Source organism: Plecotus auritus, assembly GCF_963455305.1.
Source record: "Plecotus auritus genome assembly, chromosome: 11".
NCBI classification, from domain to species: Eukaryota; Metazoa; Chordata; class Mammalia; order Chiroptera; family Vespertilionidae; genus Plecotus; species Plecotus auritus.
The window spans coordinates 37,373,825-37,392,166 of record NC_137777.1 but is presented as its reverse complement, the minus strand read 5'-3'; the positions used below and the strand labels follow the sequence as shown (position 1 = coordinate 37,392,166).

Sequence of the window (18,342 nt, the reverse complement as noted above, 5' to 3'; positions counted from 1 at the left end):
AATTTCACTATTTGATTCTGATTCTGATTCTGATTCATGTCCTCTTCTCATCTTAACCATTCTTGTACCAGCTCCCTGAGCAGCTGGGAGTGGAAGTAAAAAATTCTTTATGAGAGAGAAAAATGAGGTTTGGGAGAGTAAGAGAAGCCGAGGTTTGTTATGTGCAGGTTGTCATTATAAAACTAGAGGCCCGGTGCATAAAATACATGCACTCAGCAGGGTCCCTCAGTCCAGCCTGCGCCCTCTCACAGGCCTAAGCCATCAGTCGTACATCCTTAGCGCTGCCGTGGAGGTGGGAGAGGCTCCCACCACTGCCGCTGTGCTCACCAGCCATGAGCCCGGCTTCTGGCTGAGCAGCGCTACCCCTGTGGGAGCACACTGACCACCAGGGGGCAGCTCCGGCATTGAGCATTTGCCCCCTGGTGGTCAGTGCACGTCATAGCAACCGGTCATTCCACCATTTGGTTGATTTGCATATTAGTCTTTAATTATATAGGATAGGCCTGACCTTTGCAGTCCTCAAATTATCCACAGGTAGAGCTATTTATCTCAGAGTTCTGAGCTTGTCACTTGGGCTGTTAGTATTGGGTATGTTCATAGGTCTTGTTGAGTGAGAGTTTATATATGGAAGAAATTCACATCACATTTTTCTATGAGTACCAACATATAAAAATTTATGCAAGATCACCTTATATTTGTTAAACACTTGACTTGTCAGAGTTCTTTAACCTCAACTCTTTCATCTGGTCTTACTGAAGATGACAGCAGATATGAAAGCAGAGTCATAGGGAGATTAGCTATATTATTTTCATCTCTCTTGATCAAAGGGATAGTTAATTAGAACTGAGATTAGAAAGTTCATAACTTTCAAACCAGGGCCCTTTCTACTTGATTATGTCGATTTAAAAAAAAAAAATTCCAGTAACTCAAGAGTTAGAGCAGAGTTTTAATGACATCAGAACTGTAAGAGGTATCACACCAATTCTCACAATGTATATTTAACCTTAATTAACTGTTATTTGGTGGTAGTGGAATAAGAAACAGAAAAAAAAGGCATTTCATAATATCATATAAAAACACAACAAGATCTTGAAAATGCAATGTCATAGAAAGATCTAAGAAAGACCTTGAAAAGCAAACACTTTTGCTGCTGTACTGTTCAGAAATAGCACATAATGAATATCTGGATCAAATAAGAAAATGTAAAGATAACCTCTAAGTTTAAATGTTTAACATGCACAGAGATAAACATTTTCGCATCAATGTAATTAATCCCACCAAAAATGGGATAAGTGATATGCCTTTAAATTTAGGCTATAGAATTTAGAATTCTACCCTTTACCTCTTGTGTTGTTGTTTTTCTTTAGTTTAGCTAATCTAGGCCAGTTATACAGAAATAATTTTTGCATAAAAATGATCAACACATTGTTTGGGACTGGCTTGAGCTCATAATGATTTTCTGGATCATTTATAACATTTAACCAGGTTGGAGTTTTGTTTTTGTTTCTATGCCAGTCTAAAAGTACACACAAAACCTGTTTCTTCCTGGTTTTATTTGTCAGTTTTCAACAAATTAAAATTTTAAATCTTTCAAAAATGTACTTTAAAATAATATGGTTTGTCTTTTTTACCTAATAATTTTTTTCTGCCTCTTTAAATGTTTCTGTAGCCATGTTGAATATTTTCCACACATGAAAAATTCCTCCTATATTCTCATATATATTTTGCTGATATTTATGGCAAATATGAATATTGCATTTAGCTAAATAGATGAAAAGTGGCCTTTGTTTCAGAATATTTTTTTAGTCTGTAAGGAGTGAGGTCTGGCTCACCTAAAGGGCAGGCTCATAAAGCTTGTCCAGTGCCACTGTTTTACCTCATGCAAGGAGCATAGAACAACTCTTCAAGTCTTTATTCATTGAAATGGAATGTTTCATTAGGAATTCTACTCAAAGAGTAAGTCTGCATACTGGAAAGTTATGTAGGGAAAGTTGTCTTTCCCTAACCTAAAAATAAAATACAAAGGTGGAAAAGTTCACAGCATTTCATGCCCCCTGTCCTCTCCCCATGACAACCTGGAGGCATGGGTGAACCAACAGAAGGTACCGCAGACCCTCAATGGGCTCAATATTAAGAGTCTGTGCAATAACTTCGAGGTCCTTCTCTGATTAGCTGTGTTTTCTCATTTGCATTTGTAGGCTGAAGAACAATGGGAAAGTCCAAATCTAAAAATAAACAAAGCAAAACAATAAATACCCTCTTACCATGCTATGTTTTCTTTAATGGGGCAAGTGGTAGATATTTTTGTTGAAATGATGATTGGTAAGTCAATTCAATTTGTAAGATATTGAGGATGGTTATCATTTAAAGGACTTCAGAAGGGAGGAGTCACTGTCCTTACTCTTCTATAGAAATATACTTCTATAGAAATATAAAACCAAAGCACTGAACCCAGCTTTCAGTTTGAGGCAATTGCTGAACGTGGCTTAGTTTTTACCATCTTATGGGAATGAAGATAGGCCCACTACCTATCATATAGACTATAATATATATTATATGAAAAATGCCCTCTAGAGTTGTGCAATGCACAATAACATATAAGGCTCTCGTCGGGAGAGAGGCCAAAACCCAGAGTTTGCTTAAAGAGTCTAATAGGAAGCCCCCTACATAGGAAGCCAATACTCAAAATGGTCATGTGCTCTATAAATCACCACACCTCTAAATCTGCAAGGAAATTTGTTAGTCTGAGTTTTGGTACTGAGACATTTACTACATTTGCTGTTCAGCATTCACCACACTTTATACACCAGAAAAAGGGCTCCAAGGAAGATATTAAATTCTTCCTCTTTTTCACTGATCTTCAACTTCCCTTCCTACTCCCTCTATATGAAAAAAAAAAGTCTCCACCTAAACCTCACACCTTATACAAAAGTGAACCCAAAATGGGTATAGATCTAAATGTTAAACATAAAACTTTTAGAAAACAATGAAGAAAATCTTCAAGACATAGGCTTAGGCTAAGAGTTCTTAGACATGACATCAAAAGAATAATCCATTAAAAACATTAATAAATTTTTCATCAAAATTTTTTCTCTGCACAGCAGCAGGGAAAAAAAAAACCCCAATATATAGCTATAACATTTTTGTAAAACAAACAAAACCCCCTAAATAGTTACACAAAATTTTTTTAAGTTGTGATCCTTGATGAGCTGGTGCCAGGAGGTTGATATAAACTTGCCTTTCTTTGACTCTGTACCCCGCTGTGGTGGTTGAATTTTTATGAGTATGTCTTACTTTTCATACAAGGTCCCAAACCTCCCCATCATTGGTAGCTTTCAAATGAGGTTGGGCCGCAGTCTGCTAGAAAAATTGTGGGGAGATGAAGGTAGACACCTTGGACTCCTTCCAACTCGAAAATCTTAGGATTTTATGATTAGATTAAACATAGGATAATAAAAAATCCTCTAAGTGAGAATATGTTTGCTATATTTTATTCTATTTCAGAATCACCAAAATAAAATACGCAAAGCTCCAATGTCTTTTATTCTATTTCAGAATCACCAAAATAAAATACGCAAAGCTCCAATGTCTTACATGTGCCTTCTAATGGACTCAAATCTTGATGTATGCTGCTTATCATTTGTCATGAGTAACTTGATATCCAAGCTACTTTCAAGTGCCTTTTCTTAAACAACTTTAAGTGGGCCTTCTTTTGCAGAACAGAAGGGACCATAATCCATTAATAGGATCAGGGTCCAGAAAGTATAGTCTTCACATGAAATCTTCGTTTTCATCTTCACAAGCCTTAAATTGCATTAATTATACCAGTAAACTACTTTAAGTCTTTGAATTTGTGGAATGAAAGTCTGAAACTAACTAATGCACTTCCCTTCAAATAAGGCATAAATTCTCATAATGAAATGAGGAGCAGTGGTGGTGGATTTATTGCAGTTAATGAAAGTTAAGCTTCAAGGACCCTAGAGATATGTTCACATTTTTTGTAGATTTGCAAAAGTGTAATATTTTAATCATAACAAAACACTGTCTCTTTCCACTTTACTTTTCCTCCATCATGCTTTTCTTCTTGATGAGTGGCAACAGAGAGGCTATGGACATTTTGGAGATTCAGTTAAGGGGAAATATAGTTGGGGATAGGTTTCCTTTGGGTTTAGTGAGATATGATTTTGTGGTTTGCAGAAACTCTGTGTATAATTATTGGTAGCCATACTGGCATAGGGATGCTTTAGGGATAATCTTGTAACTCACTATGCCAATTCACTTGTTGAGGGGGCATGAAGATTCACACCAGAGGTGGTGTCACACAATATGAATGTGTCAGTGGGCTCTGACCCTAGCAGTATTGGGTGATGGAGGGGAAACAAGGTTTGAAATGTGCAGTCATAAAATGGTGTATGGAAATTTTTTTCCAAATTTTATGTTATATATGAAATCAACTAATTTTCGCAGATTTGACAATTCCCAAACATTTAGACATTAGCAATAATGAGTTGCAAAACTGTAACTTTCTAATCTACAATCATAAAAACAAATTGATTGAACATGCTAGAAGAAAAAATTATTTTTCTATTCTTCTTACAGAAAATGATATTATGAAAGTATTGTTAAATGAAGAGGCAAGCAAAGAATATGCACCCAGAAAGCATAGGGTAAAAGTATTATAGAGATGTACCAGGCAGCTAATTAAACTATTGCTGTTTTTCTAGATTTTGTGATAGTTATGTTATTTGGCAGTTTTTAAGCTTTGCAATTTGTTGTGATTTCTTCTTCTCATTCTAAATAAATATTTACTTTCTGATTTAATTTTGCATTTGTAATTTTGTGTTCTTTTTCATAAAGAGGACTGCCCCCCAAATTGTATAAGTTTCAAGCCCTACAAAACCTGGGTTAATTCTGCATTGGAGCTTTTAGATATTTAGGTGTGGAATAAAGCCTTTTCCTCTTGGTTAAGTCTTTTTTGGGAGGATGGTCTATTTTATTTGTCAGTTTATTTTCTTCATTATATTCCACTTATAAGTGAGATAATGTGATACTTAGTAATACAGTAAAATGGGATCATAATTTACTTAGTCTAGAATCTGACCTCTGCAATGGAATTGGTAGCTCTGGGGGGCATCAGAACTGAGAACAGTGAGAGACACATAGATTTATCACCAGTCACCCTGCAGGAAGGAAACCTGGGTGGAATTTGGCACCAAGGATGAATTTCTGTTCCAGAAAAGAAATCTGCAAAAAATGTCCGCTGAAATGACCTGGTGGAACTTTGATCTAATTTAAAAGAGGAAAAACTTTGCCTTGGCTGGTGTGTTCAGTGGTTAGAGCACCAGCCCACGCACCAAAGATTCATATGTTTAATTACTGGTCAAGGGCATGTACTTGGGTTGCAGATTCCATCCCCAGCCCCAGTCAGAATTTTAAAAATTAAAAGAGGAAAAACTTTGAGGCTTTTCAGAGAAGTGTGAACACTGGATTTGTGATATCTAAGTTCAATTCACCTGGTTTTGGGTTCCACAGTATAAAAGACAAGTTAAGGTTGCTCTTTACAGTGGATGACGATAACAGTGCTCTCCTTCCTATCCTCTGTCAGTGAGTGAGTACTGGATAGGATTGATGGATATTATGGGAGATCCTATGAACAATGGGACCAGAGACCTCTGACATGATCTTTCAACATTTTACCTGCCTTAAAGAGCAGTTGGGATTAATACACTGGGCTCATCATTCTTGGACAAGTTATGCCAAGGCCATTCACTGGCCCTTTTCTGAAGAGGGGTTTGCATATTTGTATCTCTTTTTAACCCATGTATGAGTAATACTGCTTGCTTGTGCTTTTTGATATTTATGCCTCCATTAAAAGACTTGTTCTTTTATATCCCAAATAAGGCAAAGGAAACTTGTGATCACATTTCACCTTCAGCCCATACTTTGGCTCCAGGGGCAGTAATAAAAAATTGTAATAGCAATCCCCATTTGCTGGACTGGACACCCAGTGGTCCCCATAAGAAGGGGTCACAGGTTACAGGAAAATCCCTTCCATCCTCTCTGACCCCCTAATCCTAAAATGGTGTGAGACTAAGCATAATTCACATGATTGAAGACTCCTTCCTTGAAGCTGGAGTCAGGGTGGGTAATAACTGGATACTACTTAGCATCACATTTGATTGGGAATAAAAGATGCATGCAAGCCTTTAAGCAGTCTGCTGCTTGATGTCATGGAATTTGTTTCATTGTGATGCAAAGAATCAGAGTATGGTACAGTCCAAAGTGCACCATTCCTAATTTCAGCAGTTCTGACAACACTGGGCCACTGTCTGAATTACCAAGTAACTCTCTTATTTGGCTGTTGTGATTTAGTGATAGTCCATAATTCAGAATAATGATGCATTCTACAGGAGAAAATGACAGTAGAATTATGGCTACAAGATAAAGGACAATGGCAGGTTTGACTCTAGCTTGTTTAAACAAAGTCATTTTTCAGAGAATGTGAAATATTCCTGGTGTTGTAAATTCTGTGAGATTTTATCATTTGCTACATTTTTTCGTTATCATTTCTGGGCAAAGTGAACTCAAGTAATATCTCATAGAGATATATATACATATACACACACGCACACACACATATACAGACATGTGGGGGTGATTTAACAAAGGAAATAGCCCTATTTACATAGGATAATATTCTTGATGCTGGTTTAGGGCAAGCTCTAAAGCGTAGGTTTGGAAGGAAGCTACATTTCGAGGGAAAAAAAGACTATGCTCCCCCAAATCTACCTAAACTCATTATCAAATAATCAAAAAGAAGAAAAGTGACAGGTTGCTGACTTTTGATGTCCATTCCCTTCTATTTGAATAAAGATCCTAAAGTAACAGGCTGAAATGCTTCTCCTGGGAGAAATTTCTACCTTGGTTCTCCTACCCCTGGGCACTCCCAATCCTCCCTGAACCCAGAGCCACACTCTTGTAATGAGACCATGAATTATACTAGCTTTGCATATTGTACTAGATCAGCATATTTCTTTCTAATGGTGTCAGGCTCTGTTTTTCTCTGTTGCTGCTAAAAGTAACTATTCTTTCATCCTCTGCAAAAGAAGCTGACAGTCTGTAGGGCTTCCCCAACTTGGTTGATGGATTTCTCTCACTTTAGTGATAACCATCACCATGGGACCTGGTGCTTGGCCAGGCCTATGAAGGGACACCCACTACCTCTGCTCTCATCTTACTCTACCTTTTTCCATATCAGTCTTGATCTGCTCCTCAAGATCCTCTGGGGACACATAGAAGTCCTCTTCTGGCTCCGATGATTTGGGCCGGCAGCGTCCACAGCAGCAGTTGCAACAACAGCACAGACAGCAGCAAAAATAGCAGCCGGTCAAGAGGCCAATAATGACAAAAAGGGCCTAGGAGAAACAGAAAAAGCAAAACAGGGGTGAGGGGTAGTGGGGTATGTGAGAACTCCAGAAATCAAGTGTGTACTCATGTACCTCCAGAGACCTGAAGACATTGCAGTTCACCCTGCACTCTCATCCCTATTGCATGCAATTTTTTTTAGTTTCCTTGGAAACAAAAATTCCACATAGAGTTTTACCTAGTAAGTTAAAACCCAGAGGAAATGGCTTGTAGCCAAAGTAATGATGCATGACATTTTCTTTTTTATTCTTAAGTTATGGTGATCATTATTAAGAGTAAAGCAAACAAAACAAACCCAACCAACCAACAAGCAAAAAATCTACAGGTCTCATGATCTAACCAAGGGGACAGAATCTTTCTCACTGGAGGAGCTATTGATAGCTCCCCCTCCCCCACCCACATTCCTCTTAGTCTGCAGACTTTCTCTTCTCAGTATATCTTACACTCTCCCCTGTCTCTATCCTGGCTGGTAGGGCTTTAGAACAGGTCCTGTTATCTCTGTTTTGGATGTTTTAGTAACCTCATAACTGGCTTCCCTGCCTCCTAATCCACCCTATGTGTTGCTGCTGGAGCTTCCTGAAATATATATATTCTCTTGAACCCAGGCAGCTACTCTGCAGCCTCTCAGATAAGGCTGGAGCTCCTTATTATGGTCATCTGGCCTTTGCCAACCCTTCTCCTGCACCAGCCTGCCCTGTTCCTGCCATACCTGCCATACCTGCCATAGCTTTGCTCTCCCTGTGGATTCGTCTGCCTAGATGTACCCACCTAGCCATGTAACAATTACCCACTCCGTGTTTCAGAGTCATCTCAAAGATCCTCTGCCTGACATGTTTTCTGATCCCCTCCCCTCCTTTGTACTCCATACAAACTTCTACCGTGGTGCTTAAGTAGTTTATACATCTTTGAATCAGAATGCAGATTTTATCTAATAAAAGAAACAAAGGGGATAAAGATCACTGTGTGTGTCTGCAGTTATTCAGTGACTTAAGGTGGAATCTTTTAGGTTGAGGAACCTCACCTGCCCCATCCCGGCTTCCCAGCCCAGCACTCCATCTATCTGACTCTGGCCCCAGTTGTGGGGTGGCTTAGAGTGAGGGAGCTTTAGTTACATCCTCACACCTAGCATCTTTTTGCTCTGAATAGTCTACAGTTTCATGGACTTAGGTAAATTACTCTAAAAATAAAACTGCAGCCCAGCCGGTATGGCTCCTTGGTTGAATGTCTACCTATGAATCAGGAGGTCACGGTTCAATTCCCAGTCAGGGCAATGCCTGGGTTGTGGGTTTGGTCCCCAGTGTGGGGCAAGCAGGAGGCAGCTGATCAATGATTCTTATCATTGGTGTTTCTATCTCTTTTTCTCTCTCCCTTCCTCTCTGAAAATCAATAAAAATATATCTTGAAAAAACAAACCTGCAACACCCTCCTCCTCTCCAACTGCCTCCAAGACCCTCCTGTGCAGTACTCTTGAGTCATTGCCCCAACAAGCTCCTCCTCTCATCCTTTTAAAAATGTTTACAATGCAATTCCCAGAATTTTCTCTTCTCTGAAAATTTTCTTTAATTCATATACTGTTTTGTTCTTTAGTTGTTTCACCTAGATTGTTTGTCTTGTTTATCCCTTTCAGTGCTTAGCACAGTGCTAGGTGCAAGTGGGTGTCCAATATTTTTAAAATGCATATTTTAATAGTACAGATTTATTCGTACAGTGCATACTTAATACATGATCACTGTGTGCCAGGCCACTCTCATGGGCACTGTGCAATTAGGCTTTGGCACAAGCAGAAGAGGAAGGTAGAATTTTTTGTAGCCCTATTTTTTAAAAACCACATCAGGAATTACTTTATATACCGCTTATACTACTGGACATCTGCTTGTCTATGAATTTTCATCAATTTTGTCAACTTCCTGAGCAAAAAAAAACACCTATTCTCATTTTTATGCAGGTGGGCTCCCATATGCAATCAGGTGCTAGTGTGCAAATAATCTAGAACTCCAGATGGACCTTCCTATGGGAGAAGTGTCATGCCTGGAGGTTAGGTCCCCAGGCAAGCCCACAAAAAGCCCATGTTGTTACATGAATGTTTAATCTATCATCAGAAATGACATTGTCAGTCAGAACACTCTCATTCCAAGTTCCAGATCTGCTTGGCAGGAACTTGTCTCCCTCCCAAGTCTTCAACAATGGAGAAAGGGGATTTTAGTGGGAATCCCAGTTATCCCACAGAAAAGGAAGTATGGGCCTGCAGGAGGCAAATGAGGCTTTAAGTTGCAGCCTCTCTCCATGCTTATGTACAGAAACATTCTCTTCCTGCATATATAAAACGCTTCAATTTAGCAATATTTATTTTAGTGGAAGAAAGTAGCAATCAGAATACTACAGAGCATGCCTTTTTGGAAATCCACAGCTTTATAAATTATTAATTACAACTCATGAATGTAAGTTCATATGATTTCACAAAATGTGTGAACTGCTCATATGTATGTGAATTGTCCAGTAATATGCTGGTGGACTATATATATGTTCATATGCAAATACATTTTTATCAGAAGATATTAAAACTCATAAACAAATATAAAACCATCACCAAACATACATATAGTAGGGATTACTAGGAAACTGCACAAAATTGATGTCAAAAATCAGTTCTGATTGCAGTAAGTCCTTAAAAATGTTGCCTTTTCTTGACCAGATGTCTTTTTTCTCTCCTTCCCTCTCTGTCTCTCCAACTCCCTCTCCTCCACTACTTAATTCTCCTCTTTCCCCCTCATTTCCTTCACTACCTCACCACAGGCTCCACGAGAGTCCATGACATCATTACCACACACTCTCCCAAGTATTGTGTTTGCTGATGTATTTTATGCTATAAATAGTAAAGTACATGGCTAAATTTGTTAATAATAATTTATTAGACAGTCATCACACTAATAAATTATTTTCCGTTTTGAGCAATGAGTTAGTTCTTAATTAGTCACTATGGAGGAAGAGAAGGCAGTCAGAATTAACCTGAAGCTTCAAATGCAAATGTAATTAATGTCTGGAATTATTTTAAGTCGTGCTGTATATTACAATCATTTGATGAGCTAAAGCAAAAACAATCCTCAAATAACAATTTTCCATCAAAGCTGTATCTCCTTTTATTTACAAGAGTTTAATAATATATAAGGTTAGGCTTTCTTTGAAATCGAGTCTAAAAGCATGAATAATATCATGATCTAACGGGAAATTGGTTTTGAAGGAAAAAAAATATGATTCACCTTTGCCCACCAACTTGAAAGCATAAAGTAGGTATTAACATTTTCATCTCCAAATTGCTCGGCCACATAGAGTCCCAGTGATCCGTACTTGTCATATATGATTCTCTTGGACATATCAGTAAGTATTGTGTGGGCATTGTTGATTTCCTTAAACTTGTCAGCAGCAGCTGGGTCATCTGGATTCTTGTCTGGATGGTGTTTCAGGGCCAACTTTCTTTTAAAAAAAGTAAGGGAAATGTCATTTGACAAGAATTACAATGGCATTTTAGAAGGTCACTATTCATTTGTACATCCTTTATAGATCTAATACTATGAAATGAGCCCTAGCTGGTGTGGCTCAGTGGATAGAGCGTCAGTCGGACTGTGGACTGAAAGGTCCCGGGTTCTATTCTGATGTGTTTCTTTCACATTGGTGTCTTTCTCACATCAGTGTTTCTCTCTGTCTCTCCCTCTCCCTCCCACTCTCTCTAAAAATCAATGGAAAAAATATCCTTGGGTGAGGATTAAAAAATAAATTTAAAAAATAAATACTGTGAAATGATAATGTTGATTTAACTGAGCAAGTGCTAATTAAATCTCTCTTGTTTCTCCTCTCACATCCTCAAAGGGATTCTCAAATGCTTGGTTGTTGGGGCTGAGACATCTTGCTGTTGGCAGACATTTGAAATTTATTATTACCTGGAAGCTGATCACTACCCCACCTCACCATGCAACATGCATGGAACTTTAAGAGCAACAGGACCAGTTTACACCAAAAATTTCATTTACAACTGGAAGAATTTTCCAGAATTAACAAATCTTCACACCACATATTCTAAAAGTTAAATTCACCTATTAAGGATTTTTCTAATTTTTATTTCCTTAGATACATTATAACCCCTTCAACAAATCTTCCACAAATCCCTTTTGTTTTTCTGAATAAATACTGTGACTGACCTTGTATTCAAATATATATCTTACCTCTTTTCAAATTGGTCTTTCCACTTCAAATAATCCATAGAAATTTACTTGTGAGTAAAAGGCCCTGTCTCTGTGGACCATAAAGCGGTTTGTAAGGGGTGTGGGTATGCATTGTGCTTCCTCGTTTGTGTATGGGGGGAGGGAGAGGGACTGATTGGGAATATTTTTTATCTTCGGTTATACTCCAGTACAAATAAAACTGTAAAATGGATGTAAGAAGTGAGCTTATAATAGACTCTGGCTGGTAGCCCTCTCCAGAGAGATTTAAATATTGATTAAAGCCATGTATAGAATTGAATCTATAGTAGTTTTTCCAATACAAAGTCAATTAATTTTATGACTCTCTACTGGAAAGTCCACATGACTTTTTCTCCCTACTGTGCCTATCATAGGTATATGTAAGAATACACCATATGGTTTTGTTTATTTTATCACTTTTAGAGTAAATTGTTTTATTTTAATGCAATAATAAGGGCAGAAAAGTAAAGTATATCTTATAAAGCAAGCTATACAATAAGTTGAGTGGGGGAGTCACACCTATTTTATGAATGAAAGTATTGTTGGGTTAGGAAGTAAGTGAATAATAAAGTAGCTCAGTGTCAGGATGCTTAAAAAATACCAAAATATTTAAAAGTACAAATCTTGGTATGTAATCCATTCTAGGTTTGAACTCAGGATAAACAAAAAGAATAAAACAATGATGGTTCATTTTAAATTTGATTAACCAAAACATTTTTCATCTTTTTGAGGGGTGTTTGGGGTATCTAGAAATTCTTATAGATGGAACCATTGGAGACATTTTTATGTGCAGAATTTATGATGAGATCTTGTGCTAATAGCACAAAATGCCTATTTTGTCATTTTAAAAAACTTTTATATTTACTATATGCCAGCACTATTGTAAGGATGTTATAAATATTAATTCATTAATATTCACCAAACTCTATGAGATAGGTATGATAATTTCATTTAACAAATGAAGAAATTTAGTCAACAAGAAGTTAAGTAACTTACCCCATTTCACACAGCTAACAATTAGAGCCAGACTTTGAAGACAGGCAATCTAACCCTAAGCACATGCTCTTAACCACCAATATGCTGCCTCCTATATATTTTTAAACTTAAGGAAGTAAGGCACACAGATTATTATTAGGCCATTGTAAGGACTTTGGCTTTTGGTCCAGGTAATGTGGGAAACCATTGGAGTGTTTTGAGGAGAGTGGTATGATCTGGCTTTAGTTTCAGAAGAACCATTCAGTCTTGGAGAGGACAAAGGTGAAAGCAGGGAGACTCTTTTAGAAGTTTATAGTGATTCAGACAAGTGTGGTAGTGTAGAGGATGTAATGAGAAGTGGTTGGATTCTGGATATATTCTGAAGACTAGCTGGATTGGATGTGAAATGTGAAAGAAAAAGAGGACCCAGAAATGCACCAAAAATTTGGCCTGAGCAATGGGAAATTTGGAGTTACTGTTAAAGGGTTGGCAAGACATTTTTTTTTTTGTAGTAGGAAATGGTTTGCTAGGATTTGGAATTCTCTTTTGGACACCTCTGAGATGCCTATTAGACTTCCAAGTGGAGATGGAGGTGGAGAGATCTATGAGCCTGGAGTTCACATGAGAATTATGGGACAGGTACGTTTGGGAGTTCTCAGCAGATAGATAGTATTTAGAATCATGGAACGGGAAAAGATTCCCAAGCGAGTAGTTCCAACAGCAGTCCAAAGACTGAACTTTAGGAAGGAGGAACCAACAAAGGAGATGACAAAAAGAAAGACTAATGTTGTAAAAGGAAAAAATCCAGAGAATATGGGATCTTGGGGTCCCGGTGAGCAAAGGATTTGAAGAAGGTAAGCTGTGTCAAATGCTATTGACAGGTTAGGTATGATGAGGATTAAGAATTGATCACTGGATTTAGTTATATAGAAATCTTTGGTGACTTTGACATGCAACCTCCCCGCCACACATAAACACATGCATCTATACACACACACAGACAATCTATATACACATATAGACCCACCCCCTTGGGAACTGTCTATGGAACAAGAAACATGTAGAATTTAGAGTTGAAAGGAAGTGTTTGGAGTACATTTAAATGTACCTTTACTCACTTATTTTAAATATATTTCTTATAATTTATATATATATGTATATATATATATATATATAGAGAGAGAGAGAGAGAGGGGGGGGGGGAGGTAATATGCAAATTAGGCTGGGATGCTGTAACGGTCATGACCAGCTCAGGAGAAGGCTGCATCAAGATGGCTCAGGAGGAGCTGCGCATGCAGATGGGTGGGAGGGGACTGCGTGCCGCCCCCAGCCCCAGCAGACACACACCAGGGGTGGAGGCATGCTCCAAGCGGCCATGGCGCAGCTCAGAGCACGGCCCCAGTGGGTGGCGGTGGTGGCTAGAGTGAAGCAGCCCAGGTCCCGGTGCCTGGCAGCGGCCGGAGCGAAGCAGCCTGGGTCCCAGGTGCCTGGCAGCAGCAGGAGCGAAGCAGCCAGGTCCTGGGTGCCGGAGGGAAGTTGGTGCCGGCAGCCAGGGGGAGGAAGGCCTATTCTTGCATGAATCTTTGTGCACCGGGCCTCTAGTACATATATATAAAAGCCTAAGTGATCAAATGGCTGAATGACTGGTTGACCAGTGGTTATGACACACACTAACCACCAGGGGCAGACGCTCAACACAGGAGCTTCCCCCTGGTGGTCAGTGCACTTAAACAGCCAACCTCCTCTGGCTGGCCAACCTCCTGCAGTTCCTCCCCCCGGTGAGATGGCCCTGATCACCAGCCAGACCAAGGGACCCCACCCATGCACGAATTCATGCATTAGGACTCTAGTTGTGTATATGTCTTTATATAGGGAAAAATAAAGCATAAAAATAAGTAGAATAGAAAGGAAAATGGAAGGTTATTAACTGGGTTTATAGATGTACATTGGGATTATAGGCGATTCTATGTTTTGTTTTTTGTTTTAATAGCTGAAAGTTTAGAGTTTGTTCCCTTAAATGGCTCATGACAAATTAGAAGGGGGATAAGGAAGGAAAAAAGTTCTCAAACTTTCATGATACAACATTCACCATCAAAAAACCTCATGTGGATTCTTTAAGCACATTAATTTTAATGGTTCAATATTCCTGGAATTCTCACTCTGTGCCCTGGAATACAATTGCATCATTTTCCCTACTAGTTCCAGAGATCCTGTAACTTCTGCGTAGAAACAAAGAAATCCCTGGAAAATGGCTCTTTACATATATTTCTTTGTTTCTAGTGTTCAGTTGTAGACTGATACACACCGCCCAAGAGTTGGCCAGAGAAGCCTGGCTTCCTATCATATTTTAAGCTGCTTGGATCTTTGTCAGCTCACAAGGGCAGATGCTCTCAACCATTTTTCACATTCCTCTAACAATGGAGTTGGCAAAGTCAGAGAGCTGGAACACCTCCATTTGTAACAAGTCCAATTCTTGGTTGCCAGCAGCATTTTGACTCCTCTTGGCAGATACTCTTGGCTCTGAGGAATCCTCTGGAAATATGGCTAGCAGAGACAGCTGCCAAAATTACACAATTGCTCAAGGAGATAGTTGATCAGTGACCCACCCCCTTGGGAATTGTCTATGGAGCAAGAAACGTGTAGAATTTAGGGTTGAAAGGAAGTGCTTGGAGTACATTTAAATGTACCTTTACTTATTTTAAATATATTTCTTATAATTTCTATTTTTATACTTAAAAGTGACATAATATTAAATCAGAGCCTGTAATTCTAAATCTCTCTATCCCATTAGTCACCTATTAAACTGGTATAGCTATAACTAATATTAGAAGTAGCAACAATGCCTTTATTTTTATTTCTACTTCAAAATCCAATGACAGCTATAAACTGAAATGCATAGTGAATTCAGTGAGTGACAGATAAGCCAAACATAGGTTTATAGTTGTGATTTCCTAAGGCCCCTAAGAGCTATCTATTTTGAGGCAGTGGAATAATTCTAAGAATTGTAATGTTCCTCCCAGTTCTCTTCCTTACACCACCTAACACTCAGGTGAGATCTACCTACTACTCTACCAGTTTCTGAGTCACCTAAGACTTGATTCTGACCATGTTGCTCTAGCTCTAGTCCAAATCTAAGTCCAAATCTATCTCCATGGGATTGGAATGTCAGGCTTTTCCTCTTTGATTTTCTGCAGTTTTTATGTGATGTGCTTGGGTATAATTTTTTTTTTTTTATTCTGCTTGGCTTTTACTGGGCTTCTGGTATTTAGGGATTGATATCATTCACAAACCTGGAAAGTTCACATATATTATGGTTTCAAATGGCTTTCTCCTTAATTCTCTTTCTACTCTCCTTTCAGACTCCAATTGCATTTATCAAAGGCCATGTTAATGGATCCTCTATGCATTTTATCTTTCTTGCATTGTTTCCTCTCCTTTTCTAATTCTATTTTTTCTGACCTATCTTCCAGTCAGCTCTCTAATCTGTAAAACCGTACCTTTGAGTTCTTGATTTTGGTCATTGTATCTTTTAGTTATAAAACTTACCTATTTATTTTAAAAATCTGAAATATTTTCATAATTTTCAATTCTCTCTGAAAATTCTCATTGTTGTAATTTATCTTTCTTGATCCTGATAGTTATTTTTAAATCTCTATCTGATCATTTTAATACTTGAGTTTTCCACAGTTCTGTTTCTGTTTTCTCATTTCTGCTATTCTTGTTCATATTGTCTTGGCTTGAGTACTTGATCATCTTTGTGTGCCAGATATATATTTTAAAAACTTTTAAAGAAGTATTTGGAGAACTAAGATGTTATCTTATACCAGACAGCATTTTTATTTCCTACTTTCAGAAGTCTGGACACACTTACAAAATTGGGATCATTTTAATCCATATTAGGGATTGAGATTTTCTTGGTCAACCAATGGCTCAAAGTTTGGTTACAATCCATGCAATCCTGGTGTTTCCATGATCTATGTATGTGTAATAAAGCTACAGTAAAATTTAGTAGCTTAAAGCAACAAGCATTTTACTTATTTGCCTACAGTGTTGTAATTGGGTTGGACTTGGTGGGGACACTTTCCTTGCTCTATCTGGCTTTGGCCAGGACTGCTCAATTGGAGATGAAGGATCTGCTTCCAAGGTGGCCTTGCTGACCTGCTGGGAAGTGGTGTTGGCTGCAGCTAGAGTTCAGCTGGGGCTGTGGGCTGGGGACTTGCTTCTCCACATGGCTAGGAGAGGTGCCTCACAACATGATGGTCTCAGGGTAGTCATATTTTTTCAGTGGCTAGCTTAAGCCAGATTGCAAAAGTAGAAGCTGCTAGACCTTTCAAAGTTTTAGTAAAATACCACTTCTGCCACATTCTATTCGTTAAATCAGCTCAGAGAACCAGCCAGATTCAAAAGGGCTCCACAAAGACATGAATACCAGAGGGCATAGTTTGGGAGGCTCACTAAAGTCATTGTCAACCACAGATGGTTTACTTCCTTGCTGCCCTTTCTCCTGGGGTGCCGCACTTGGGAGTCTAAATAGAATTGCAAGATTTCCATTCTTGTTAGACTAGGGTCCAAAACTTTCCCCCCTTTGTAGAGTCCTGCTCAGCCTCTCAGCTTCTTTTCTCCCATATTTTGACCTAGTCAGCAGTAATTCTTTACTCTCAAATGATTTTAAGATGTATATTTAGAAATAGAACTTTCCTTTCCTTTTAGTTTTTCTAGTTGTTCTCAGCAGAAGGGAGAACTGGCACAAATTACCTAGCCAGTAATACTCAGAAAGTCTTAATTCAGAAACTTCTGCTTACTTTTTATGTTTATGTTTTCTCCTTTCAAATATAAACTGCGCAAAAAACTTCATACCACTGTTATATAAATGAGCCAAGCACCTCTATGTTGACCCCTATGTTGTTCATTTGTTTCCTTTTTAAAGGGAGAGAGGTAGAAACATCAATTGAGAGAGATACATTGATTGGTTGTGGCTCATAGGGGCCCCACCTGGGGATAGAGCCCACAACCTAGGTATGTGCACTGACCAGGAATCAAACCTGCAACCTTCAGTACATGGGATAATGCTCTAACCAACTGAGCCACACCAGCCAGGCCTTTATTTACTTCTTTATTGCAGGCTAAGACCCATTAGTTCAAAAGCCTACTGGTGTCAAACTCCAATTTTTATACATTCAAGTATTTTAAAAATAACCCAAACAAGAAGATTGTTAGCTTTTTAGAGCCTGCCTGCTTTATATATTGCAAGACCTCACCCTACAGCTGCTGGCCATTGATAAGATACAACCATGTGGTTATAAGACTCAAGGTGCCATGGCCCACTGGAGCTCTCTGACTTCAAGACTTCTCACTAAGCTTCTGAGTGACATTACCTAGATAGTGTTTCCTTCCCACCTTCTCCTTCTGTTGGGAGTGTCTTTGCCCGTTTCCTATTCTGAGTGTGTCCCTATGCTGTTAGTCTCTGAAAGGTCTCATTCTGTGAGGGGCTTCCCCTCTCCTGTGATCCTGTGGAAGCACCACTCAATAAAGCATGTTGTGTGTTACTAGCTTTCTTGATCACATCTTTTCCCTTGATCAGCCCTCAAGTCTTTCAAACCCCCTACAAACATTTCATGTGTTTGTACCCAGTACAGTTTCACTCCCTACAAAAAGCTCTAAAAAAAAAAAAAAGCAGTATGCTACTGAGAGCTGAAACGAGAGTATT

At 38.6% G+C, this 18,342-nt stretch overlaps 1 protein-coding gene across 1 annotated transcript in view; it reads right to left on the bottom strand.

The window, feature by feature from the left end:
• Nucleotides 1-927: 927 nt before the first annotated feature.
• The window catches only part of DNAJC5B (DnaJ heat shock protein family (Hsp40) member C5 beta), a 71,786-nt gene continuing 54,371 nt past the window's right edge, over nucleotides 928-18,342 (bottom strand). The window contains exons 4-6 of the mRNA XM_080646403.1: nucleotides 10,683-10,896; nucleotides 7,244-7,415; nucleotides 928-2,225 (exon numbers count right to left, since the gene is read on the bottom strand). Of these exons, the coding sequence (XP_080502529.1) occupies nucleotides 2,131-2,225; nucleotides 7,244-7,415; nucleotides 10,683-10,896 (481 nt within the window). The 3' untranslated portion in view covers nucleotides 928-2,130. The remainder of the gene's footprint in view (nucleotides 2,226-7,243; nucleotides 7,416-10,682; nucleotides 10,897-18,342) is intronic.